At 43.6% G+C, this 15,160-nt stretch overlaps 1 protein-coding gene and 1 long non-coding RNA gene across 5 annotated transcripts in view; one reads left to right on the forward strand and one right to left on the reverse strand.

Moving 5' to 3' along the window:
* Positions 1-15,160, forward strand: part of Shrm (shroom) — a 480,715-nt gene that overhangs the window by 446,633 nt on the left and 18,922 nt on the right. For all 4 annotated transcript variants that reach the window (XM_076521392.1, XM_076521401.1, XM_076521403.1 and 1 more), the window contains 3 exons: positions 7,378-7,990; positions 9,319-10,237; positions 14,708-14,855. In XM_076521392.1, coding sequence (XP_076377507.1) covers positions 7,378-7,990; positions 9,319-10,237; positions 14,708-14,855 — 1,680 coding nt within the window. The remainder of the gene's footprint in view (positions 1-7,377; positions 7,991-9,318; positions 10,238-14,707; positions 14,856-15,160) is intronic.
* Positions 10,461-12,741, reverse strand: LOC117229025 (uncharacterized). Its single transcript, XR_013033251.1, has 3 exons — positions 12,281-12,741; positions 11,167-11,604; positions 10,461-11,075 (listed from the first exon to the last, which is right to left on the reverse strand). It is a non-coding gene; the product is annotated as an uncharacterized LOC117229025 (long non-coding RNA).

Consider the following 15,160-nt stretch of genomic DNA (forward strand, 5'->3'; position numbering starts at 1 on the left):
AGATCGAAGCGTCGAATGCAAAAGCGAGAATCACGAGTCGGTGGCTCGATTCGGCGTTCCTGATCGATCGGCCGAGGAAAGTGATTCAAGGCGCAGCTGATTTGACCGTGTTTCTCGCGCCGCTCTTATTACACGCACGCGTTTTCGAAGTGTGCGCGCTGTCTGCCACCGTAAATCCGGCACGCGGTGACACGATGTTCCGACAGACACGGCTGACATCACAATGTCAGCCCCGATTCGATCGGGACAGACAAATTTGACACGGATACACGCACGCCGAAGATCGGCTACCGATGCGGCCGATCGATGTCGGATCGCGCGCGGGTCGCCAACGACTGCTGCCAATTAATGATAAATCATTAAGGATAGCGATCTAGGTACTACTGTGATCAAAAAGTAAGGTGAAATTGTCAATTAAAACTCCCGGACATTAGGAAGGCAGGCAATTGTTTTTTTCCTAGGGTGGTAGGACTGTCTATAACAATTGCTAAGCGTCTGTTTGTTAAAAGGTTTAATTATCTCCGAGTTACACGTGTTTTAGTAAACGACCAAAAGTGAATTTTTCGATTTTTACAATGGGTGATTTTGTTGAGCAAAGAACTTGCATCAAATTTTGTTTGCGGAACGAATATTCATGTGCGGACACGTTGAAAATGTTGCGGAAGGCCTTTGGTGATCAAACTATGGCACAAAAAAACGTTTATAAGTGGTACAACGAGTTCAAAGCGGGCCGAGAACGCGTTGAAGACGAACCGCGCTCTGGACGACCATCAACGTCTACCGACGAGGGCCACGTCCAAAAAAATCGAAGATTTGGTGCTTGAAAATCGTCGACTGACAATGAGAGACCTCGCTGATAGTGTTTGAATATCATTTGGCTCAGTCCAAACCATTTTGAAGGATGTTTTGTGTCTCAAACGCGTCAAGTCTCGATTGGTGCCATGTCATACTGCATTGGTTCTTCGCGACTTTTTTGCCAAAAACTCGACTCACATCGTTCCGCAACCACCGTATTCGCCTGATTTGGCTCCGTGCGACTTCTGGTTATTCAGCAAACTCAAAAAGCCAATGCGGGGACGCCGTTTTGACACGTTTGAGGAGATAAAAACCGAATCGAAGAAGGTCTTGAAGGCTATACCGGAAAAAGACTATTCCGACTGTTTCGAGGACTGGAAAAAGCGTCGGAAACAGTGCGTTTTATCGGACGGGGATTACTTTGAAGGGGATGAAATTGATTTGGAAGAATAAATAAAGAATTTACATTTTATAAACAAATTCACCTTACTTTTTGATCACAGTAGTACGTCGGTCCCGCTCGAGTGATCCATGGCGGGCTCGGAACAATCGACCGCCGATTAACATCGCTCCAGAACACTGGAAAGAATTTCAAAACGCGAAAGTTGGTCAGCGGTAGCCGAAACGGACCTCTGGCATCGAGCTCGGTGCAATCGTTGATCTATGAAACGCCAATAAGTGCCAGGATTTGTTAACCGTTTTAGTCCCAGGGGTTATTCAGAAAACACGGTCGAAAAATGCCGAACAACGTGACAGCGCGCTTGACTTAATTGATTGACTGGCTCTTAATCGAGCCAGAAGATTAAGAGGACCAAGCGGCGCGATAGCGTTCGTCAAGATTGACAGACAAAACGAAATGAAAAAGAAAATGAAAAAGAGCAGCTATGCGATGTACGTGCATCGCTAAAGTTTGATCGCCACACAAGATCTGAACTGCGCGATCGCGCTGCTTCGGACTCAAACGGTTAAAGGACATCGTTTAGGTATTTCACAAATTTTTGCGCAATTTTTCCTCGATTCTTGGATCGATGAAGAAGAGAGATAAAGATGCAGAGATTAAAATCCTGCGTGCTTCTTTAACTCCTTAACTTGTACGCTCGAGATAATTCGAGCGGCGTTGTATTTTATGTTGCTATAATTTTTCACACTCGAGTATAATCGAGAATTGAAAATAACAATGTGAAAGCAAAGAAAAAAAATCATTTTATTGATATTTATCATTTACATGGGATTGTAAGCTATAACACTTATTTATTCGAGAATAAAATATAGCCTTTTTCCATGGAACAAAAGCGCTGTATATCGAAATTTTCCACCAAAAGAAAAGTTGAATCGGAGACGGTAACAAATGGAAACCTTTGAAGATGTGGATTTGGTTGGATATTGCTTATCTACTTCCAATCAACGGCTATATCTTCTTCTGTTGTTTTAACAATGTTCTAAATTGTGCTTTTTTACATAAAAAAAAATTGATCTTTTTGCCGGCTTTTTCAAAGAAACTGTGCGTTAAGGGGTTAACTTAATATCGTAAATATTGGTATTATTGTTTGTGTGTATTATTTGTCGGTCACATGCGGGTGATACTAACTTTTGACTAGTTTTCAAAATTAATTTTTGGCGTAATATATTCGAACGAACTGTGGATTTCGCTAGGACATTTAGAGAATACGGAAAAGTTAAAATTCCACCCACTAAAATAAATGTTAACTTTGTGGTTTCGGTTTCATTAATTAAATTACTTTAATTTTGTGAGAATTTTTCTGCTCGATCTTCGGCACTCGACGCGTTAATTGCGCGTCTGACCAACACAATAGATAAAATATACTTGGCTCCCCAATCTCGAGAACTACATGTTCTTCTGTCTCGTTAACCAGAAGAACGATGCGGCAAAAATGGTCCCACGTTTTTTTTTTCAAGTAGCGCGGCTCGTTAAAAAGACGGTTGCAAAAGACGGTCGATCATTAAAGTCTCGGAAAAAGACACTTTCGCGCAGAAACAAGCGTATCAATCATCTCGATAGCATAACAGGATCAGAGTACGGTTACCCAATAGACGGAGGATTTCTTTTTTTCCGCTCGTGCCTAACAAAACGTTGGCTAGGCGAACAGATGTTACACTTTCCTTTGGCCTGTGTACGAGGGCGTTCGCACGGAATACGCGATGGTTCTTATATAATCGAAATCCTGGATAGACACAGAAGGAGGCAGCGATTGGCTGCTCCGAAGATCCGATCGTTTTTCGCTCTCATCTCGACGGAAAATCGTCTGGGAAAGGAATAGCACTCGGAAGCGAAACGCCGATTAACGCTGATGGCCACCTATTTTATCGTAGAATTTCTCACCTGCCGACAGGGCTCCCCGAGAGCAATAACTTAGCGCAACCAATAAAACCATCGATAAATCTGCTGTAAAATATAGCAATTTATTTATCGTTACTGCCGGGAGTGCTTCTCTGGTAAAATCGCTAAAACCCAAGCTACGCTCAGGAAACTATTTCGAGAAAAATAGTCGTCGGAGAGTTAAAACTTTTTATCCTATAATCGAGTATCATTTAGGATTACTATTAGCAGGATTACTGGTAATCAGTTTAAAAAGCCATTAGACCGCACTCGCATTAATTAACTCGTTACGTGTTTAATTTTCTATTCTGTTGCATCACTCATGTTGCCAATATGTTACGTCACCTATAATAATAATAATAAATAATAATAATAATAATAATATTCTTTTGTTGGTATTTCGTTCAATGTTGCTTATTGTAGAGGCGGTTAATCGCGTCGTTGTCCAAAAATATTCTCGAATTGACGAATTTTCCGCAAAATTGATTAAAATTCTAAACCAAAATGGATTGTTGAAGCGTGCAAGATTGTTCTACGAGCTCGAAAAAGATATAAAAATCGGAATTTTCTTGAACCTTTGACCAGCAAAGTGAAAAATGCGGAGGGTTCGCGTGTGTGGCCCAGCGATCCGTGTATCCGGTCGCGATTAGGGCAGCTCGGATCTGCGGTGATCCACGATTAATCAACCGCGAGCACCGATTAATCATCTCGGATGCGTCGGATAGATTTCGCAAGGTTCGCCGAACAATGGCTCACTTTTACTCTCGGCAAAGAGCACTTTGTTCGGTTCGAGGAATCGCGGCATATTCGACAAGCGGAATCGGCAATCCCATGCACGATTGTAAATATGGAAATAAATTATATTTAACGGTCTGGGACACGATAACGAGCCGGGGGAATCGTTTCTCTGCAACGCGAACGTCTTGTTCCATTGACTTTGTTTTCAGTCCCCCTGTAATTAGGTGTCAATTATGCGCCGAGAGGGAAATATCATCGGGTATTACAATAAATTAAACGGGAAAGTTCGAGAGGCGAATTTACATGATTGTTTATGCAACAGTGTAACCGGTGCGGTAATATCTCGTATCTATCACTGGGATAGCGGAGCTTGTCTGCGCGCGAATGGCACATTCTATCGAATTCTTTCGCACAGTTTTATGCAAACGAGCTTTTTTTACGCTGCGAGCTATGCGTCTCGCCGCGGAGATACTGCCGCGATAAATATAGACAGTCTACCGGCTAAGTGTTTGCATAGTCGCCGCATAAACGTCTCGATCCGCCGAGCCCGAGTTGACAAATGAGAACACGGAATGGAAATATCTGACGTTCCGCGAGAGCCGATCGAGTAAAAGTCGCGGGAGAAATTGCACTCTTAATTTCTCTTACGTCCAAACACGTGTTTTCTGCTGCGGTTGCGCGGTTTTTAACGCGCTCTCCGCTCAAGCAGAAAAATTTCACAAGCCCGACGTCGATCGTTAATTGAAAACATGGGAAGAGATTGCATCTCCGGCGTCTCGCAGATTTTTTACACGATGTACACGATCACGAAGATTATTTTTGTGACCCGAGACCTGACCACAAAAATCTGATTACGTAGTCGAGAGAGCATGCAACGTTCGGGAATTTCTTCGGAGAGAACTGATTGACGTATTCTTTTCAAACCTTTGTCGCTTCGTTGAGCAACCTTCAGGAAATACATGAAAAACTCTTACACACGCGAGAACAGTAATTTCATCTTAACACTGTGCCGTCCGCAGATCTTAGATATGATTCTTTCGTTCGACGTCGGCATAATAGCTTGGAAATTTTAGATTTCTAAAAAAATTTCGAAGATGGCGGCAATATAAATTCCTAAAATTAAGATATGTCATGCAAGAATTTTTCGTACTTAATTTTTAGTTAAATAAGTACAATGCTATAGTTAGTTTGCTGCCTTTTAACACCCAAGATATATAGTTCAGATGTTATTTCAGTTTTTTAAAATGGCACCAAAGTGGTACCACTGGCATAGTGTTAATAATAAAATAGATGCCATCACATTTTTGAAAACCGTTACTCGTGTAAAATGTAATCTATAAATGCCAAAATGTTACAAAGAGACAAATGAGAGAAATTATAAAATTGCTACAAATTAACTTAATACTGAATTATCTTAACAATAAATTTGCTGCCACTATGATTATAACTCTCTCAATTAATTGAGATCAGAATAAACCGTGTCGTCCAAGTTTCGAGCAAGCCGACCGATCGGTTTCCGAGACACAAAATTCCAAAGCCAGAGAAATCGCGAATTTCACGAATTCACCTACTTATCGGAATCACTTTTTTTTTAAACCATCGATATAAATAAAAAGGAAAATTCCTTTTTTTTCGAGAAATGAAATCCAACAAGATGCATCGAAGAGCGAGCGCAGTTTGTTTATTTTTTCCTTTCGTTTCTGCAAGACGCGCGCTGTCCGGCGAGCAAATTGCCCCGGGAAGAATGCGTTCGACATCTGGATTGAAAAAAAAGGCCACGTGTTTACACGCGGCCGTCGCGTGTACGTCGACGGTTTTACGTGGTCCGGGATCGAGGTTGAAACGAATATCGCCGGCCCGTTGATCCGAGCACGGTGACAATACGCTTCGGATAACGATCGAATCAGAGAGAAGCCGCCCGCCGCTCGATGTCCATACCAATGAGCCTCATCAAAATTCGAACGAACTTGATCCCGGACTGGCCCGGTCGCGACTACTGGAAATTCAAGTATAACCTTGCCGACCGCCCGCAGGACGCGCCCGGCAGATGTGACTATTTATTTTCGGACGGTCGGACGCGCTGTTCTGCTTGTTTTCAACTTCGGGCTCTGTCGCTCTATTTCCGCGCATTTATTTCTGACGACTGACGAACCGCGCGAAATTTAGGTGTTGCGTGATTACGACCACGATTGTTGCCCTGCCACCGCAGCGGCAATTTTCGTTCCATCTGTTCGTCCGCTGTGCGATTTTTCCAATCGCGATTGCGTCTGGAGCTTCTTCTTCGTCCTCAATTCTTTGATCGTGGAAGCTTATGGTACATAAAATTGTACCATGAGCATCGTTCGTACTCGTACAGTTTAGTTTTACGCTTCAACGCGACTTTGTATGTTTTGCTTGTAATCTAATATGTTGAACAAATATGTATTGCATCATTATATACGCGCAAACACGAAGACATAAATGTGTATCTTATACGCTGTATATTTGTTTACCATGTTTTCGAATTAATATCCAATAAACTGTTGAACGTAACAAGCTGCACTTTTGTATGCGCATTTACACACGTTTGGACCAACAGCGCCAATTTTTACAAGGCGTTCGATCAAGAATTACCGGAGTTATTCGTAAACGAAGCGAGTCGTGTCGCGCGAAAGTTGTACCACCGGATGCATCGATTTTCGTGCGTTCTGAACGTTCAAACTAAAACGATATCTCATTTTATTCATCCCGAATGTAGCTATCGTCGAGCCTTCGGCAAATAGTTTAAATAAAACAACTGACACGGTGACAAATATTTAAAGGAGATCATTTTACTGAGCATTTTTACTCGCAATTTTACTCGCATTTTACTGAGCGATTCTTGCTTTCTCGCGTCGCGATTGATTTTAGATATATTGGGTTGGGGAATAAGTTCGTGGCGTTTTTATATTTTCTTTTATTTTACAACGATTTTTTGCCGTTTGACAAAGTGTATAATATTCATTCGATAGAGCTCTATGAGCTCCATTCGAAAAATTGGGAACCTGAGTTAAATTCGAATTCAGAAGGTCTTCCGCTGCGGGGCGTGTCGTCGACGTCAAAATCGCAATTTTCGAACTTCGCAAACCATTTCCGTGCTGTAGACTCGCCTATGACACCTTCTCAATATGTTGCAAATGTCTCAGACTGCTTCAGCAGCTTTGTAGCCTCAATGAAAAGCGAAGAAGAGAAGGTATCGGAAATGTTGCTTTTTATTATACCTTCTGGATATCCCATTTCCAAGCCTCAAAAGTAATAAAAAATTAAATTACTCAAAAAAGACGATTAGCACAGTTTTGTAGAGCAGAAAGAGCTCTATAGAATGAATATAATACACTTTGTGAAACAGCAAAAAATCTCGTTGTAAAATAAAAGAAAATATAAGAACGCTACGAACTTATTCCCCAAGCCAATAGATATGGACGCGGGTGTGTGGAATCGAAAGTGTGTGAAATTGGCTAATTGCGGTATCGATTTTGCGGTTGCAGGAGCCAGTCGAAGGCCTCTTATCTGGCGTACCGCCGGGAGCGCGGGGCGCCCGATAGCGAGGGCAGCTACAAGAGGACCATGTCGCCAACGTCCCGATTAGAGGACTGGCCACCGCCGCGGGATCACGACGACCCGGTTCTGCTGCGCGTGACGCCTCATCATCAGCTGCAGCATCATCACCATCACCATCACAACAATCACCAGCCGGAGCTGTCCAAGTCGCACAGCGTGGACGCGCTTCATCATCGGATAGAGGAGCGTGCCGCTCAGCAGCAGCAACAGCAACAGCAGCAGCAGCAGCAACACCACTCGGCGGAGGTGATCGGGAAGCTGTCGCACGACCTGAACAAGAAACTGCAAGCGAGCGACGCGAGATCCCGGACCGCCGAGAACAATAACAACGACAATCTGGAAGACCGGCATCAGCACCACCATCATCATCATCATCACCATCTGGAGAAGAGGCAGCAGGAGAAGAGGCACGAGTACGAGCAGCGAAGAGACAGACTGTCGCCGCAGAGCGTCGAGGTCCTTAACGACAGGAACCGGCAGCTGGAGCGGGAACGGAGGAAGCTGGCCGCTAGCTGCGAACCCCTACCTCAGAACAGAGAGGTGAGAACACATTTCTTCGTTACACCAGCTGAATTTATCCAGCGCGACACAGCGGACATTTGCTCTGACAAGCTTTGTTAGCGTTCATAGAGTCGAATCGCCTTTGGGGAACCTGATAAAGTAGTTAGCGTCGGTGTCGAACTTTTTGAAGCACCATCGGATTATCAGAAATTTTGGGGATCTCTTTCGTCTCTTTAGAATCGTCTATCGAGTTGCTGCGAAAGTAATTTCGGGGTTTTCGGAAGCTATCTATTTGGGAGACCGAAGCTACTTTTGCAACAACCCGATACAGTAATGTCTCTGTAACTGACGCTCAGATTCTATACAAAAATAGATAATTTCAGAAGAGAAGATACGATTATACGATCCTTGCGGTTTATTTTTGTAGTTACGAATTGTCAACAACTATAAAAACGAGCTGCAAGGCTCGAATAATCGTATCTCCGCTCCCCAAATTGTCCATTTTTGTGCACAATCTGAGCGTCAATTAGAGAGACATTACTGTACATCCGCAAAGTTTGGGAGGTTTGGACGATCTAAAAGACATTTTAACTTATTAACAATCTACTAATAGGTGTTGAACTTTTAACAATTTTACCAGGTCTATCAAATCCTGTTGGCTTAGGAGTTATTCACCACCAATATTCGCACTCGCCATACTATTTCCTTTGTCTTCAGAACCAATTCCGAATCTAATCCCTATCTAATAGGGTAATTAAGGATAGAAATATAATAATATTTATAAATATAATATTAGTATTATGATATAATATATAATATAAATTAGATATAATATTTATAAATAATATAATTAAGGATAGAAGTATCATTAGCCTCAAAAATTTTAGAAGGTCTCTGATATCTTTAGAAATTTCTGGACCCACAGAGTCGGAGTGGCTTGGAAGATCTGAAAAACCTCTTCACAGATGTCTTAATTGATTGCGAAGAGAATCAAGCGACACGATAGCGCTCGTCAAGATTGACAAACAAAACAAAAAGAGCAACAAATGAAAAAAAGCAGCTATGCGATGTACGTGCGTCGCTAAAGTTTGATCGCGACACAAGATCTGAACTGCGCGATCACGCTGCTTGGGATTCAAACGGTTATTAGGATAATTTCTAATATGTCAGAAATTCTCACATGGATGCCGGATATATTCGGCACCCGTCCATACTGGTCGTCAGACGAGTGCCAGATATATCCGGCGCTCGGCCACACAGGTGACCAGATGGATGCCGAATATATCCGGCGCTCGTACCGAAAGGGTTAAGAGCTGCACCAGTTTCGAAGCTTCTCCTCACGCTGTACCCGTTCTTTTCGCCCCCAGAAGCAGCCCCGAAGCATGGAGGCTCCGTCATCGCTGGAGGAGGACTTCTTCCGCGATCGGAGCGCAACGATCGAGATGACCTCGCAGAACATTGAACTGTTGAACCGTCGCAACGAGAAGCGAGCGAACGCCAGCTCGACGTCTACGACGACGATCGCCACGTGCATCACGACGTCCTCGACTTCGACCACGATGACGATCTCGTCGGACAGCTGGCCACGTGGCAGCGAAGCGCAGACTTCTATAGAGACCTCGCCCGCCTCGGAGAGGCCGCCGCCTCCGACGAGTTCGCCTCCCAGATCGCCGGATCAAATCGAAGGGGAGAGCCTGAGAGGTTCGGCTCCTAGACGGTCCGGAAGCTGCTCCAGCTCGTCCTCGTCTTCGAGATCGTCCGACCCGAGGATCTCGCCGAGAAGTTTGTCGAGCAGCTTCTCGAAGATCGAGGGATCGCCTGCCAGCAGAAAGGTGTCGAGTCCGACGCAAACGGAGAACACCTCGAACAGGTCCGGCTCGCCGGCTCGCTCGAGCCAGAGCAACGAGGTCGAGCTGAGAGTGGAGAGGTCCTCCTCGGCCAAGTCCAGGTCCGGAGAACGCTCCTCCTCGTCCTCGTCGCCGAGGAGCTCCCCGGTTCAGGAGACCAAGATCTCCCCGCCTGCGTCACCGTGCGTCTCTCCGCAGCCTGGCATCGAGGGCCTGACCTTGGTGCAGAGATCCGAGGTTGTTCTGCGGGTGAACACTGCTACCAGCGACGCCGCCTCGCAGACCGATCTATTGGAGACGTCGGAAGCCGAAGTCTGCACCAAAAGCCACGAGATGCCTCTTTGCCGGAAGAAGCTGCCCGAGGAGATCGAGTGCGAGGAACTGGGACGCGACCTGGCCAGCCAGCTGAATCCTAACGACAAGCTGGTTTCTCTTCTGGGTGAGTGTTTTCATGGCGTTTCGATCCTTGGGTGGTCAAGGTGGCTGTCGTAACTTTCCTCGTAATAGGCGTGCAGGGATGTTGTATAACATTGACGGGTGCAATTAACGGAGAAGGTGGTCGGGAAGGCATTAGTTCAACGTTATCTTTAGCCCCGGCAATATTCCCATATCGTAAAAAGTCTTTTAACCGGTGCTCGCGTAAAAATGCGTTAGCAATATAATTGGTTTTACTCAATTGGAACTGTTTATATCGGCAGAAACATGTAATCGGACTTTTCATAGCATATAAGATTAAAGGATTGATAAAGACCCTCTATCGAGTTACGCATAGACATAATTAGGATTGTAAACCTGTCGAAATTAATTAAACACAAACTGTTCATTAGATCGAACGCGATATGGTAGTAAATTGAGTTGATTTTTCATAATTGCTTGTCAACTTCGCTCTAATTCGACGCGCACAATATTGATGCACCGATTATAGGAACAGTGCGCGGTAATTATAGATAATTAAGACAGCATTCCCCTCGGAAGCACGTAATCAAATTCGAGCCGCGATACGAGCTTGTACCTCTAGTCTATTAACCGGGGAATTAATTTCTGAGGTTCAACAAAGGTTAAAGATAATTAATATAGTATTTCCTTCAGAAATGTGTAATCGAGTTCCAAGTGGGAGGCAATCTTGTACTCCGGTCTATTAGCCAAGAAATTAGTTTCTTCGACAGAAGCAAAAAGGAGCGACGTGTAATCCTGGCTTCGGACCTGTCCTGCGCCAGAACTGCTCCTTCGTTTTCCCCCGAGTTCCGGTTTCTCCTGCATCGCGCGTGTTCCCTTGTCTACTAGCACAGAATAATGAAATCCTTAATGTACCAAATAAAAAAACGTTATACTCCATAGAAATCTGTGCAACCGACTAATTAAACGCACATAATAATATAGTTCGTAGAGTTTTTATTTGGAGGCGATTTTCTTTGTTGTTTTCACTAAGCTCGTGAGGCACCCAGGCTCCCAATTTTTCGGCAAATCCCATTGAATGAAGATGATTGAGAATCGTTTTATGATCGCAGTTCATTTTTTCGGCCAATTCGCGACTTGTTTGGTGACCGTTCTCCTTCAAAAGTGCTTTGAGACGCTCTTCGTCGAATTCGGAAAGTCTTCCACTGCGGGACGTGTCGTCGACGTCAAAATCGCCATTTTTGAACTTCGCAAACCATTTCCGTGCCGTAGACTCGCCTATGACACCTTCTCCGTATACGTTGAAAATGTCCCGGGCTGCTTCAGCAGCTTTTTGGCCTCGATGAAAAGCGAAGAAGAGAAGGTGTCGAAAATGTTGCTTTTTACCTCCTGGATATTCCATTTCTAAGCCTCAAAAGTAATGAAAAATTAAATTACTCAAAAAGGCGATTAGCACAGTTTTGTAGAACAGAAAGGGCTCTATCGAATGAATATTATACGTTTTGTCAAACAGCAAAAAATCGTTGTAAAATAGAAAATATAAAAACGCTACGAACTTATTCACCAATCTAATAAAATTCTGTGGGCTCCAATTTTCATGAAATATATTTTACAACATTCCTATCGCACGGTACTAATTGACTATGTCAAAATTGAACAGAATTTCAAAATTCCTGGTCTTTAGCCAATGAAATTTGCTGCGAAGTAGTAATGTCTCTCTAATTGACGCTCGGCTTGTCCACGGAAATTGACAATTTTGGAAGAGGAGATACGATTGTTGCAGCCTCGTGGCTTGTCTTTTATGGTTATCGATTGTCAAGAACTATAAAAACGAGTCGCAAGGCTCGAATAATCGTATCACCTCTTCCCAAATTGTCCATTTTTGTGCACAATCTGAGCGTCAGTTAGGGAGACATTACTATAGCGACACAGTGTTTCTTAATTGCCCACGAAGCAATTTCCATCGAACTGGGATCCAATCCGAAGCCTAATTGGAAGAGGGCCGATTCTGTCAGGAGGATCAACACTCGCGCCGTAGGATCAACATTCAATTTATTTATTGCGGAACAAATCGGAAGCCACTTACGTCGAGAAACCAGATTGCACTTTACGATCCGGAATAAACTATCCCTTGCGATATCCAGCGATGCACATCTCGCAGAGACTTTAATTCCCGGTTTAGTCTAATCCCGGCTTACTCGCATCCGTGTCGATTACGTCTAATAAAAGCCACGCAAACATCGCCGGTATCGGTATTTTCCCGGCCGTCATTCCTCAACGACTTAACGTAAGCCAACAGATTTAGTGCGGCTAATAGCGTCGTCAAACTTCCAGCTTCGAACCCTCTGGCCGACGATTTTATATCATTTTCTGGTTTGGCACGTACCAGTTGCACCGTGCACCACGCTCGCTCCACGGCGTAGACAAAACTTTCTTCACCGCGGTTCGACTAATTTTAATCCTAGTTGGCAATTTTATTTATAACTCTCGCGAACTTGTCCTGCTTCGGAAAGCCTTAACCCTCGTGGCCTGGAAACGTGTCAAATTGAATCCAATTTTCTAGCGACTTCTAAACCTGTTTGATTCGTAGGAGTTAATTATGAAAAGTGGCACGCGCGCGCTCGAGATGACTAAATTAAATCGAGTCGAGCAAATAGAATCACGAGAGACTTTACGGATCTTCTTTTGCATTGAGAGCCGGTTTGAATTTTTGGATTATTAAATGCAAGAGATGTGAATAATAATGCGATGCAACCAATACTTTCCGTCCAGCGTATGAAATAATTAAAAATTATTCGCGTCAAGAGGAGCGAGCGGCTTCGAAGAACACGGCTTACTAATATGTCCGTCTATTACTCACCGTTTCTACTTAGAATGAATGCACACTGTGATGCAGCACCGTCATCTCCCTATTAAACCTAATATCCATAATCGTCTTCCTATCTTGCTAACATGTTTTCGAATTTATCTTCTTTAGAAACTTGTCTTCGATACAAAACTTGTAATACTCGTTCCACAATGCACCGCGCGAGAAAATCGTATATAAAATTTTGCACATAAATATTCTTTTATTGCAACGATTTTCTCGCAACTCTATAAATACGTGTCCATACAACCTGCTCGTTTCATTAAAAATTTCTTTTCTTGTTTCATTTTTCATTTCTCATTTTACAATGAACAGTAGCCGAAAATCATTCCTAAGATTTTGCAATTAAAGATACTTTTCTTGTACACATTTTCTCGAAGGTGCCACTGGAACTATGTCGTCATTCGTTGTTTCACGAGGAACGATCCTACAAAATCATGTCTAAAATTTATCGCATAAATATCATTTCCTTGTAAACACAATTCTGAAACTTTCTAAATAAGTGTGCACGTATCCTGCATGTTTTGTTACAAGTTATCTTGACACTGCAACTGCAGTTATCTTTATTTTTTGTTTTACAATGAGCAATTTTACACTTGAAGATCCTCTACTTGTAAACATTTTTCTGCAATTCTAATAAATAAGTATGCACATATCCTGCACGTTTCATTGCGAGTTATTTCGAAACTGCAACTGCAATTACCATTCTTTCTTGTTTTACAATAGACAACATTGCACATGGAGATTCTCTACTTGTAAACATTTTTCTGCAACTCTAATAAATTAGTATGCACATATCCTGCACGTTTCGTTGCAATTTATTTCGAAACTGCAACTGCAATTACCATTCTTTCTTGTTTTACAATGAACAACTTTGCGTCTGGTGATTCTCTACTTGTAAACATTTTTCTGCAACTCTAATAAATTAGTATGCACATATCCTGCACGTTTCGTTGCGAGTTATCTCGAAACTGCAACTGCAATTACCATTCTTTCTTGTTTTACAATGTGCAATTTTACACCTGAAGATCCTCTATTCCTAAACATTTTTCTGAAACTTTATAAACAAGTGTGCACTTATCCAGCAGGTTTCACCGCGAATTTCTATCAAATTGTCACTGGCACAACTTTTCATTTCTCGTTTCATAATGAACAACCTCGGAAAATCTTATCTAAAATCTCGCAGCTGAGATCCTTTCCCTGCAGCAATTCCCTTCGAACTAACTTGACCAAATAATCCACGTATCCCGCACCATCGAGAATTATCTTAAAATTGCCAACCACCTTTTTCCTCCGCTGATTGCTTTAGATCCAGATCAAAGGTCCGAGGAAAAATATTGTACACACACACAACGGTGGTCTACTTATCGAACCACAACCGGCACGGCTGAATCAATGAGCAACAAACGGTCTCACAGAATCGTGCGTCACCGGCGAAGGAGCACGTTGCCGGAGGGCGACGACCTTTTCCTTTAATAAGCGCTAACCCAATGAACCGCCGCGTTATTCAATTAGCCGACGCTGCATTCCCGCGATATTGAACACGCGCGATACGGCTTCGCGAGCCCTGGCAAGCCCTCTCTCGAAGGGGGAACCCAAGTCTAATACATATAAGCGTGTAACGATTTCGTGTGTGTGTGTTATCAGTTCCAGCGCCGGAGCACAAGAAGCCCACCGACTACGTTTCCGGTCTGTTCAGGGTGGAGGCGACCTTGCAGCCGAGACCACGGCGCCGGCTGTCCCTCGAAGAGCCCGCGAGCCCGTGCTCTGAAAACGGGGCCGACGACGAGAAAAAGTAAGCATCGCGGACGCAGCGCGCGTCACTCGAGATCAATTTTCGAGTAATTGCCCGCCGCGAGTAATCATTGGTCCGCCGATCGTTCGCCGAACACGGATTTTAGTGGAAATTAAGTCGGTTCAGAATGTAATGCGCCTTAATGCGCCAGCTGCTCCGGCAGTTTTCAGAATTTCGTTCCTGTAAAAATGCGTATTTGCATAGCGGCCCAAAGGCTGTTGACGCTTCGAACGCGTTCGTTTCTTTCGAATTACAGGGGAGGAGCGACGCGTTTTTCGACGCGGTTGCGAAAGGAAAGATTGTGC

The sequence above is a fragment of the Megalopta genalis genome, chromosome 1, assembly GCF_051020955.1.
Source record: "Megalopta genalis isolate 19385.01 chromosome 1, iyMegGena1_principal, whole genome shotgun sequence".
Lineage (NCBI taxonomy): Eukaryota > Metazoa > Arthropoda > Insecta > Hymenoptera > Halictidae > Megalopta > Megalopta genalis.